We start from the raw sequence: 12,973 nt of genomic DNA, 5'->3' as shown, positions 1-12,973 counted from the left end.
TGTCCCTTCTCCACTACTGAAGCAGGATAGAAGAGACTTTCTTGGCCACTATCCTTGTCCTCACCTTTCGCATCAACTATTCAGCCAGCCTGTGCTTCAGTAGCTGCCTTCCTCTGTTGTTCTGCTCTAGAGAATGACAATTCTGATGTGCTCCAAGATAACCTCATTAAAAAGGGGTTGTCAGAGTGGTCTCCAGCCCAGTGGGCACTGCCCTCTTACATGCAGGCGCTGAGCAATTTTTTGGTCTCTTCCTCTGCCCAATTGCTTCTCTGTCTTGTTGACCAGATCCTACACCTCTTCCTCATCACAGTTTGGAGACCTGAGAGATGAGCAGCACCTAGCGGTATTGCTTTCCTGCTTCTGGAAACTACTGAATAAAGTGGAATAGCTGAAAATTGCTGAATTACAAACATGTATATTATCATTGCTCCTTAGATTGTGGCTTAGTTTAGCATATCGTCTGTTTCTGACGGGCTTAATGGCACATCACAGCAAATGTGTGCAACTGAGCCCTGGTGCTGTTTGCTTTAATTTTCATTTTTTTATGACAAGTTTGTGGAGTGTGTATTGAAACCTTTCATTATCCATCATGTCCAAACACCCATCTCTTGGAATATCAAATCCATGTGGAGTTTTACAGGGGGGTGCATGTGTTGCTGAATGGGGCAATTTAGGGTAAAGAAAGAATCCATCACTTCTTTTCAGGTCTGCTTCCGTCTAAACTCCCTCCCCTGAAGCTCCTTTCATTTAAAATGAAGCATATTGGGCCTTGTTCACCTGAAACAAATAGCTGGTCCCTAAAATTGCCTTGCTTTTGTTTTTGTATTCCTAGGGCCTGATGTGGTCTGCAGGTGGTGGTCATCAGCCATCACTATGACAATCAGCTGGCTCAGGGGAGACGATGCCGCTGTGAGATCACAATTCACCAATGTGGAGCGCATTCCTAAATGTCTGGAGATGACTGAGTGTGTGGACTTCTTTCTTTGTATTTACAGTTTTGCCATGCTTGATATGAATGGCAAGACAGACAAAAACAAAGTTATTTGATCCTAGCACTTGTAACAGGTTATAAAGATGTGGTGTAGCTTCATTTTATGTCTTTTCCTTCCATGGCTGTAAATGCAGTCCTATCACATGTTTACAAACTAAGCTGGATTTTCTCAGTGTTGTATGACCTTAAAACATCTGGTAACTCAGCTTGAAGTGATGGATGCAGAGGTCTTTGTGCTGATTATATGCTTGCTGATCCATGTTATGAGATCTTGAGGGTGGTTGCCCTTATCTCTGTCATTTTGCATCCTTTAGTTTATACCAAATAGATGCCTTATCCCAGGTTTACGTGGCATTATGGTGGTTTTGGAGAGAGGGCTGGAGATGGTCACTGATATGGGCTCTTCAGGGTATTTTTAAGTCCTTGTGTAGGCGAGAATCCTGATAAAGAAGGGGAAGGTACTGTCTGTTTTTTAAAGCACTGTTGTCCACAGCCCCAGCATGATCTTCTACCTGGTTATGCCTTTCTCCCCCTTTCCTCCTAGGAATGCCCTTGTGAAATCTGTCTTCCATGTGTGCAAAGCCATGAATGCTTCCTTGTCAAGTAAGGCAGATGGGCAGCAAAGCTCCTTTGGTCACTGTGAAAGAGCCAGCGCTCATCTTTGGAACAGCCTTAACATGAGCAGTGGAGTTTCAAGCACAGGCCTGAACAACGTAAGAGCCAGTTGCTGTCTGGACTTATATCTTTGTTCTTACTTTATCCAGCATTAGTAGACAGATGTTTAATCACCCTGCTGAGTGGGCACACCTCTCTCAAGATTCCTTTGGGAATTATGCAGCAGTAGCCAGTGATCCTTATTTTCCAAAACTGATAGCTGGAGAAGGGCAAGATTTCTTCTCTTGCTCCCCTTGCAGGCAGCTGAAATTGCAGCATTCCCTTTCCTGATGCAATGTGTAAGAAGTGAGTCCGTTTCTATTGCATTGGTTTTGCTCATCCTTATTCTCACTTCCCAATTCCCTGTTCAAATCAAACCAAATCAAGTTTTATTACGGTCCATGACCAAATTCCCTGTTCTCTTGCTAATGCCTCCCAGGTGAGTCGTTCCAACACAAGATGCCATGTCTAATCTACTGTGGGTGAGAACAATCTCTGCACGTTAACCCTACATGCCTTCGCATTGCAAATGAAGCATGGGCTTTCCATGGTCTCTCAGTACGAGGGATGAAGTTCACATCTCTTGTTCATCATTGCTGGGTGGTGGCTGTAGTGCATTGTAGTTGCATTGCATGTTCAGGTGGTACTCGTGCAATGTTTCCGCAGTGCAATACAGAGGCTCGCCTCACCTCTGCAGCACAGATGGGATTTTTTGGATATGCCTTTATTTAAATGACATAATCTGGAATTTAGGTGATGTAATAGTAAGAACCATTTAAGGAATCAGAAGGCCAATTATCTTCCAAAGGCAGGATTTATTTATCCAGCATCTCCTCACAGATTAACTTGCAAAATCCAGAGAGCACTGTGTTGCAGGCAGAGAGCAAATAGATTGTGATCACTCATAGAAGTAAGGCAAAACCATGTATGGCAGGGGAAAAGCAAAGAAGTTCACTATGGCTCCTAACCAGTTTGCTTATTGCTTGTGGTTTGACATACATATATACTTTTTTTGCCACCAGAGAGCACACCAAATTCATATTCTGTGGCTGTTGATCTCTTGTGGTATCTTTTTGTACCAAGAGTGCATTCTTTGGCATCTCCCCCCCACAAATATTTTGCTTTAAAATGTATTTTTGAAGTCACTTGAACATATTAAACTGTTGTTGCTTTATACACTGTCAAAGGGACTTAAAAAACAATGTTGAAATGTATTTCTCACCTCTGTTTAATGTGATTTGTTGATGTTCTCTCATCATTCTTCAATTCGAATTAATAAAGTCTCAGAATTATTTCATTTGAGTGAAATGTTTATATGTTCTTAAAGAAGTCTAAATTCACATTTAAGTCACCTGGGAATTAGTTCTTGGCGTTAAAGTTATGCAGTGTTTATTAGGTAATCTTTAACATATAAACATATTCTGGAATTAATTTCAGGGATAAATAGGAAAGAATTTTCAAAGTTACAATTTTTGACTCACTTTGGATGTTCTTATTAGAGGATCTGCTTTATCTCCTTGTAGGAATGTTAAATAAAATCACCAAGGTATTATTGGGGGAAGTCTTTCACAATTTATCAACTGATTATTGAGTATTGTCTGATCCACTAGAAGTGCTGATTGGTTGTCTTAAAGAACATGTTAATAATGACTGTTGCAAACTTTTTTGGAGTATGCTCACTGCAGGTAAAATTTTTATGGTGAGTAAATGGTGCTTATAAAAAGATACCATAATTTAAATTCTGGCTTATTAAGATATGGGATGTGGCAGATACGACAAAACTGAGTATATTCAGCTAAGAAATGGTGGGAAAATCAACACAGACTTCTCTGGTATTCTTGGAAAACTAGAGTGGGGGTCTGGTTACAATGGCCTGCCCTGGAAAGGTGATGGATCTGTAAGATCCTGATTTCTTTTAGGGTTTTCCAGTTTATGGTTGGTACTCCTGTCACAGGAGTACCTACCCCGTATATAGAAACTGAGCTGTTTGACCAGGAGAAAGGAGATAATTTCACCCAGTTCCTCCTCCTCTTTACTGCGGTAACCTGATCCATACGCTCTTGGTTAGTAACAATCCATCATCTCTTTTGAGAATTCTTTCTTGATTTTGCCACCTAATTTCCATCTTTAAACAAATATCTAAGTGTTCTGTTTATGTCAATCACTGCCTTCTGAGAGAGAAGTACATTTGGTCACAAAACATTCAACCTGTTAATTTTCAGCAGCTTGAGTTCTGTCTTTAAAATACATAATAACAATAACAATATGATATTGGATTTATATCCCACCCTATACTCTGAATCTCAATAAGTGAATGTTTAACTCAGTGCTTATGGGTGGTGGCTCCAAACTGTATGCTGCTGTACCCTGCCATTGGTGGCAATGGAATATTTCAGTACCCTTGTCAGTGAAGAAGTTATCTCCTTGCAGATGATTCAGCTGCTGGCCTGTGACCTGCTGCTGTCTCTCCGCACCACTTTGTGGCAGAAACGGATGAACACCAGCCAGGCTGTGGGAGAGACCTACCATGCTTCTGCTTCTGAGCTTACGGGATTCCAGCGTGATCTTGGCAGCCTGCGAAAACTGGCCCATAGTTTTAGGCCTGCTTATCGAAAGGTAAAGCCCATGTCTCTTGTACTGAAGAAGGAGGAAATAGTGGCTGCAGTTTCTCAAGGAAGTAGAAGCTGTAGCTGACTGTTAAATTTTGACATTCCATTTAAGGCCATTTAAATGTCCTAAGAATTGTTTTGCATACAATCTTTAGCAGCGTGTTTGTAATAGATATGGAAAAGAGAAAGACTCTAGTAGCATCCTAAAGATTAACAAAATTTGCGGCAGGGTATGAGCTTTTGTGAGTCACTGCTCACTTCTTCAGATACAGCTAGAATGTGAGCCCATCTGTCCTTTATATTGGAAAGTGGGTTGATTTCAGATGCCAGATGACAGTAGCAGGCATGATTGGATTGGGTGTGATGTGCAGAGGGGTAGTAGGCTATAACAGCTGCTTACTGTTGATTCACTGCTTGGTACATCCTCACTTAGAAGTGGAATAAAAGCTCAGGCAGAAGGTAAGCCTTTCTCAGATTATGTGAGGCCACTGTTATCAATCTACCATAGTTCAGATTAATAAAATGTGCCACAAGTTTATAAACAACACCAGACTAGAAATATATGCAGAGCCATTAACTTTGCAGTGTATTTAATTTTGTTTATATGCATACACTTTTGATTAAAGTAACAAGAATGTTAGCATTTCTGTTGTTTTCAGTTAACATAACACAAGTAAAAAGTTAAAGGAAACCCTAAGATAATAACTAGATAGTCCTGGCCCATCCTTTATACATTAACTATGTAGACTGGACCTGAATTCTACCCCTAACTGTTGTAGGCTTTGCCCTTCGAACATAAGAAACAGAAGTAAGGTCTGCTGGTTCACACCAGTGGTCCATGTATTCAAGCATACTTTTTACACAGTGGCCAACCAGCTGCCCTGGAGGGCCAAACAAACTGGGCACAGAGCCAAACTCCTCTCCTGACGTTGCCTTTCTGTGTGGTGTCCAGAAGTCTGCTGCTTCTGTAGATGGAGGCTCCCTTCAGTCACTGTGGCTTGCAGCTATTGATTGACCTTTGCACCATGAATCTGTCTCACCCCCTTTTGAAGCTGTCTGTTCTCATGGCTATCACTACCCTCCACTGGCAATGAATTCCACACTTTAATCACTCATTGAGTGTTTTTTTTCCTCTGCCCCTAAGTGCTAGTATTATGGGAGAGGGAGAAGACTCTGTCTTTGGATTTTGCAGAAGCAATAATTAGCATCTATAGTGCTGCTTTTCAGCATGCTTCGTATGTATTATCTCTCAAGTCTTAAAACAGTCTTGTAACATGACAGTTGTATTAACCCACACACTGCAGGCAGAAGGTGGGGCTGAGATTGAGAGAACAGTGATATTCGTGGGAGAGGAGAGATTTGAACTGGAAACTTCCTGATCTTGACCCTTAATAATGCTACCATTGTTGACTCTAACTAGCTATTCCTGGCAACTTACTAGCCCTAGGATCTAACTCTACCCCCCACCTATGTAATGGCGGAGGAAATGGTTTCTTGACCAGAAATAGTTGTGTAGCATGTCATTTTTAAAGGGCACAATCTCCATACTTCCTTGCTCTGTACAAGACACTATGGCAGGGGTGGCCAACGGTAGCTCTCCAGATGTTTTTTTGCCTATAACTCCCATCAGCCCCAGCCATTGGCCATGCTGGCTGGGGCTGATGGGAGTTGTAGGCAAAACACATCTGGAGAGCTACCGTTGGCCACCCCTGCACTATGAGATTGTCAGCAGAAAGAGAACCGCTAAATCAAGTGGAACAACAGTTACTGCTACAACTCTAAGGTGTATCCAAATCCACTGCACTGGGAGATTGTTGAGATGTTGAGGCTACAAGTTGCCTGATGTACCTCCTTTCCTTTCAGGTGTTCCTGCACGAGGCCACTGTGCGTTTGATGGCAGGGGCCAGCCCCACACGCACTCATCAGCTGCTGGAGCATAGTCTCAGGCGTCGAACCCCTCAGAGCAGCAAGCAAGGTCAGTAATCTCTTTTCCTTCTTGCCCAGCCATGGAAATTGCATTTTAAAAGCCAAGACCAGCTGTACTGTTGTACTGCTTTATGCACACAGCAGTTATAGAGCACTGACCCTCTAAACTGCATGGCGATGAGGGAGGCATAGTTAAGTAAGAACTGCATTTCTAGAGAGAGATGTGATCTGAAGCATAGCAGAAATAGTTGTGCTGCACAATAGTTGTGTTTTCTTGGTTTGTCTTGGCAAAGCTGCTGTGGTCTTGAGAGCCGGAGAATTTCAGTTTTGCAATAAAAATCTTGCTGAGTTTTGTGAACTTTGTGTGGCAACACTTAAGTGTCATAGTTCATTTGCAAACGGTAATGTATCCAGTAAATGAGAAGACTTCTCTCTTACAGAATGAGGATTAAAAATATGCAACTATGGAAGTTAAAGCTTGTATTAAATTATCAGGTACTTCAAAAAGTAACCCCTCCAGAGTCTTTTATTCTTGGTTTTGCTTTGTTGATCCAGGGACAGATCTAAATGAAATGAAGGGAAAGTGAGAAAGGGCCCTCTGAATAACTGGGTGGTCAGTAAACTGTATGAACAGTGGTCAGTACCTTAGCTGAGTACCAGATGCTCTCGCTTTCTGTATCCTTCCTTGGTTATTTGTGATTGGCTTCTGCTCTAAAACATTTGCTACTGCCTCTACTCTGGAACATGCTGGTGGATGAAGGCTTCTGCCTTTCTGGCCTTCTGGAGAGCTTTCAAAATGGGCATATTTAGGAGGGCATTTGGACCTGGTTGAATTAGTGGTCTTGGGCCCAAGGCATGCAGATTGATGTGCTGAATTATGGCCATGGGTCTTGATTTGCTGACTCTACTTGTTTGGTTTCTGTGAGAGGGTTTTAGTTGTTACCAGATTTTTGGTTTGTTTTAAAATATTCTTAGTTACCTTGGGTCCCAGCTGTATTGGGGGAAAGCTAGGCTTAAAATATTGAAAATACATAGGTGCCATCAGGGCTGCAAAAATAAGCACTAACAAACAAAATAAGAAATTATTGTGTTAAAAGTAATAAGTAGTTTGGTGTAATGATACTGACTACCTGATATTTGAGGTTGCCAATTTTACAGAAAAGAAGGCTTAGAATGAAGCGGGTTGGCCTCGCCCACCTGTGGAAGTGTCATCACTGTTTGCCAGGACAAGGTTGCTAAGTCTGGGATGCTGGCCAGGTCTCAGCTTGGGGCATCCCAGCCTGCAGCATAAATGGTTGCCTAGAGCTTCAGTGGGTGTGTTGGTCGTTTTTCTGGCACTCAGCTGCATTGCACTGTGCAGCAGTTTGTAGAGCCTGCATTTCGTTTAACTTCCATGCCTCATCATTTTCCTGTGTGCATTCATTGGGATATCATCAGTGCTGGGCCTTTATTGTAATGCCTCTTCTTTTCACACCTAGGTGAATTGGATGCTCTTCCTGGTCAGAGAGAGAGAGCGACAGCAATTCTCTTGGCCTGCCGCCACCTGCCCCTCTCCTTTCTGTCATCCCCAGGCCAGCGAGCTGTTTTGCTGGCGGAAGCAGCCCGTACTCTGGAGAAGGTTGGGGACAAGCGTTCCTGCAATGACTGTCAGCAGATGATTGTGAAGCTGAGTGGGGGAACAGCCATTGCCGCCTCTTAACCCTGGCAGAAAGAGGGGCATATTGCAGCTTCCCATAGAACTGGATTCCTGCCCCTTTGTATACCCTCCTTCCTTTTTGAACACTGTTCTAGGTTAGGGCCATGGAAATTTCATGATGCAAAACACAGTAGGGTCTTGGAGCTATCTACCTTTATATGGCTAGTGAAGTCCTCCAGGTGCAATAGGATGCCTACACTGGAGAGTGTTTTTTGTCACTGACAAAGAGCCTACAGCACCTTAGACTAGAGAAGCACCCCTTTCCCATTTAAGGAGGGCTGGGTTCAGGAAGCTTGCTTTTCTGGCTTTTCACATAACAGTTTATGACCAGAACCTGTTTGAGGAGCTTGTGCTGTGGAGGCTGCAAAGAAGTTTCCTAAACCCTTTTCCAGCATTTGGGATGGCTTTTGATTTGTGGGTCAAATTTTATGTGCTGAGGCAGGCCCAGAGAGGATCTTCTAGCTATGGTAACTTTTTCTGGTCTTCCCTGGGTTACTTTTTTTATACATACACACACACACACACATAAATCAAAGCCTTTCTATAGATTTTTTGTTTCTTGGAGGGCTTTGGGTGGTTATGCTGGCTCTCCTGGAGAAGTGTATCACAGTTTTTATGCAATTTGGGGGTTTTGTAGCAATGTTTTGTGGCTTTACAAGCTATAGGGATAACAGTTAGGGTTTTTACAAAATCTTTTCTGTCTCCTGCCTCTTATCCCTCACTTTGTGTGAGTTTCTCTGTCTCCAGTCAGTCTGCAGCACTATCACTAGCCTGGGTAACTGAGCCTTCTTTCCGTGTGCTGCCTCATGGATAATGGAAAGGAGGAGGCAAAATATGGTCTAAGTTAAAAATATACTGGGAATCTCTTTCTCACATACTAATTTCAATGGCACTTTCTTCCATGTTAGTGTGTTTAGGACACAGCCATTAAAGACAGACTTGGCGCATGCCTTGCATCATTATTATTTTAAGTGAACATAGCTCTGTTCTGCTATTTCCCAGGATGCCATGACAGTTAAGCAACTTTAAAGATGGTTTTATATGTATAGCATGGTTGGGGAAAAAATAGAATGGTTGTAGCTGTGCCTCTTGTTGAGAGAACAGTTTGTAAGAAAATGTGTTCTGCCTTGCATAGAATCTGAGTCTCACAAATCCTTTTTGTCTGCCCCTGGCTAGTATACATTCTGTGTCTTTGCCTTGAGTCTCATTTTTTTCTTTCCAAATCAGTAGTAATTCCTCTGTTTTTGAGAACAAAAGTACCTGAAGTCTAAACTTGGGAACACTTGTTTTTCTCTGGGAATGCCCATGGGTCTGTATATTGCATTGGACTTTCTTCTGTTTGCTACTGCCTGCCTCTTGTATATACAGCTGGACACAGCTGTGGAAATAGGACTTACAATTAATTTTCCTGCAAGACTCCAGCAAATAACTTTCAGTTCAGATAAACGTCTTGCATCCTAAAATCCATATCATAGGATGTCAGATTTTCAAATCCCATTCTTGAAAGTGACCCTGAATCTAATATCGTAATAAAATGTTAACTTCCATTGTGTTGTGAAGGCTGTGACAAACTGCCTTTTCTCAATAGTTCTGAATATTTTGGAACAAAGAAAATATGTATTTTCTTGAATGGAAGTTCTTTTAATCTTTGTGTGGGTGTATGCATAGAACATTCCATTTATATCTTCTGCCTTGTTTTGTGCTTGGAAGCTCACAGTGAAAGTGAACTTTCCATTGGCTAATTGGATGCTACGTTGTTAGCACCAGTTGACAAGTGGGTTTGTCTCCTTGAGTTTCATTGCGTTATGATACAGATAAGCTTGGATGCTTCGCCTGTAAACTCAGTATCTGCCATAGCAAAAGCTGTGCCTTGGTAAATGTAAAGGCAGTTCAGTGCTGCACACAGTTGCTAGGCTGTCATCTTATGCAAAGTACTATCTTGTTATCTAAGGGCACTTCCCCATAGCAGCTTTGCCCAGTAATAGTTGCACCAAATGAAAAGGGTAACAGAAACTACCTCAATGTAAAGGTATCTCCCAGCACAGGGAGATCTGGCAGAATCTGTGCCCCCAATGCAGATCCTTCCGGTCTGTTTACAGTAGCAGCAGTCGGGGATTTGCAGAGACCTTGTGTAGATGGTGGGTGCCTGGCATTATGATCTCTGGCACATGGAAAACTTCTCCATCTTGAAGGTCTTAAAGCAAGCAATTAACCTGCATTTGTTAACTTTCTAAATTTCCAGATAAGGTAATGCATCTCTGAACACATCTCCCAACGATCTTGTGGAATACTGTGGTCATCTCACAGTTCCACAGATTTAAAGCCAAGTAAGCTATTTATACTGACAAATAGGAGCCAGTGCTGCAGCCAAGGCTGGACATTGCAATCAAGGGCACAGTTAAACATGAGAAAAAGTCTCTGAAGGCAGGATTGAATTTGTGGGATGACACAGAGGCAGCCTTTGTGTAGCTGGGACTTCCACACAGTAACTATGCCAGGATTGACTTTCCACATATTTTTTGGCATTTCTCTCTTCCCCACCTCCGGCTATGTAAGTTGCATCCCTCTCATGCCTTTTTATACACCTTGCTTATTTATGGGTCTGTTGTCTCTCATTCTTATCCCTGTATTGTTTTTATGTATATAGTGTATTTTTTTATATATATATGACGTGAAAAATGTCTATTTATCCCAATAAAATTAGGCATATGGATACTGTGTTGTAAGATGATGTAGCTGGTGACAGTGTATGTTCCTGTTGTGCATCCTGTCCCGGGGATGATTGTGTGACTGCTACCTAATAAAGACAATAGTACACAAGGTCTGATATTCTCATTAACAAAGCTTGGTTCAAATTTGTGTTCTGTCTAAAACTCATCCTATACCAGGTGTTATGGTGTTAAAACAAAATGAGAGTTCCATGATATTCTGATGCAATAGTAAGCAGTTTAGGTTTTATCCTGGGATCATCGGTGTTTGTTTGGGCACACAAACGATGCCAGCTGCAGTCAGACTAAAGGCATCCCTTGTGCCCTAGTGGCTAACCAGATGGCTCTTAGATGCCCACAAGAAGGGCACACTTAAGCCTTCCTCTATTGTCCTGCAGCAACTCTTGTCCAAAGAGATGTTGCCTCTGAACGTTGGTTCCATTTAGTCATCATGGCTAATCTGTGGACCTATATCCATACATTTGTCTAATTCCCTTTCAAAGCCATCCAACTTTGTGGCAAACATCTCATCTTGTAGCAAAGAATTTCTCAAGATAATTGTGTTATATGAAGAAGCACTTATTTTATCTGTCCCAAATGCTTTATCAGGCCTCTCTTGGTAGTCTGTCTTCTAAATTAAAAAGCTCCAGCCTCTTCTCCTTTGAATGCCCCAATTTCTTTTATCTAAGGATCTGAATGTTGGTTAAGTTGGTGGTCGTATATTCCAAATATTGTTAGTTTTGACTTTGTGCCTGTGTAGAACTAGCATTCAGAACATAAGAACATAAGAAACGTTGGCTCCCTGCTCATAATCATAACATAAAAGAAGCCATGATGGATCAGGCCAATGGCCCATCCAGTCCAACACTCTGTGTCACACAGTGGCCCAAAAAAATTTATATATATACACACACACACACACACACACACACTGTGGCTAATAGCCACTGATGGACCTCTGCTCCATATTTTTATCTAAACCCCTCTTAAAGCTGGCCATGCTTGTGGCTGCCACCACCTCCTGTGGCAGTGAATTCCACATGTTAATCACTCTTTGGGTGAAGAAATACTTCCTTTTATCCGTTTTAACCTGTCTGCTCAGCAATTTCATCGAATGCCCACGAGTTTTTGTATTGTGAGAAAGGGAGAAAAGTACCTCTTTCTCTACTTTCTCCATCCCATGCATTATCTTGTAAACCTCTATCATGTCACCCCGCAGTCGACGTTTCTCCAAGCTAAAGAGTCCCAAGCGTTTCAACCTTTCTTCATAGGGAAAGTGTTCCAGCCCTTTAATCATTCTAGCTGCCCTTTTCTGGACTTTCTCCAGTGCTATAATATCCTTTTTAAGGTGCGGCGACCAGAACTACACACAGTACTCCAAATGAGACCGCACCATCGATTTATACAGGGGCATTATGATACTGGCTGATTTGTTTTCAATTCCCTTCCTAATAATTCCCAGCATGGCGTTGGCTTTTTATTGCAAACGCACACTGTCTTGACATTTTCAGTGAGTTATCTACCATGACTCCCAAGATCTTTCTCTTGGTCAGTCTCTGCCAGTTCACACCCCATCAACTTGTATTTGTAGGTGGGATTCTTGGCCCCAATGTGCATTACTTTGCACTTGGCCACACTGAACCGCATCTGCCACGTTGACACCCACTCACCCAGCCTCAAAAGATCCCTTTGGAGTTCCTCACAATCCTCTCTGGTTCTCACTACCCTGAACAATTTAGTGTCATCCGCAAACTTGGCCACTTCACTGCTCACTCCCAACTCTAAATCATTTATGAACAAGTTAAAGAGCATGGAACCCAGTACCAAGCCCTGCGGCAGCCCACTGCTTACCGTCCTCCACTGCGAAGACTGCCCATTTATACTCACTCTGCTTCCTATTACTCAGCCAGTTTTTGATCCACAAGAGGACCTGTCCTTTTACTACATGACTCTCAAGCTTTCTAAGGAGCCTTTGATGAGGAACTTTATCAAAAGCTTTCTGGAAGTCAAGATAAACAACAACTATTGGGTCCCCTTTGTCCACATGTTTGTTCACCCCCTCAAAGAAATGTAACAGGTTAGTGAGGCAAGATCTTCCCTTGCAGAACCCATGCTGAGTCTTCTTCAATAACCCATGTTCATCAATGTGCCTACTAATTCTGTCCCTGATAATGCTTTCTACCAACTTTCCCGGTATTGAAGTCAGACTGACTGGCCTGTCTTCAATACCGGGAAAGTTGGTAGAAAGCTTCTGGAACTGGATTTCTGCCCCCTGCAGGGCTATAGCTTAGACTGAGCATGCACAGTGAGGAAGTGCTGTGCCTTTCTGCGCAGTTCTTTTGTCTGCTGTAGTGTCAATTGGGAACCTTCTCTGTGAGATTTTCTTTCT

General features: G+C 42.3%; 1 protein-coding gene across 1 annotated transcript in view; it reads left to right on the top strand.

Annotated features, from left to right (window-relative positions):
• SREBF2 (sterol regulatory element binding transcription factor 2) overlaps positions 1 to 10,719 on the top strand; it is a 35,958-nt gene extending 25,239 nt beyond the window's left edge. The window contains exons 15-19 of the mRNA XM_060245357.1: positions 833 to 965; positions 1,536 to 1,704; positions 4,076 to 4,261; positions 6,118 to 6,229; positions 7,659 to 10,719. Coding sequence (XP_060101340.1) covers positions 833 to 965; positions 1,536 to 1,704; positions 4,076 to 4,261; positions 6,118 to 6,229; positions 7,659 to 7,879 — 821 coding nt within the window. The 3' untranslated portion in view covers positions 7,880 to 10,719. The remainder of the gene's footprint in view (positions 1 to 832; positions 966 to 1,535; positions 1,705 to 4,075; positions 4,262 to 6,117; positions 6,230 to 7,658) is intronic.
• Positions 10,720 to 12,973: the final 2,254 nt, after the last annotated feature.

This window comes from Heteronotia binoei, chromosome 8 (assembly GCF_032191835.1).
Source record: "Heteronotia binoei isolate CCM8104 ecotype False Entrance Well chromosome 8, APGP_CSIRO_Hbin_v1, whole genome shotgun sequence".
NCBI classification, from domain to species: domain Eukaryota; kingdom Metazoa; phylum Chordata; class Lepidosauria; order Squamata; family Gekkonidae; genus Heteronotia; species Heteronotia binoei.
This window is presented reverse-complemented; position numbering and strand designations above follow the sequence as displayed.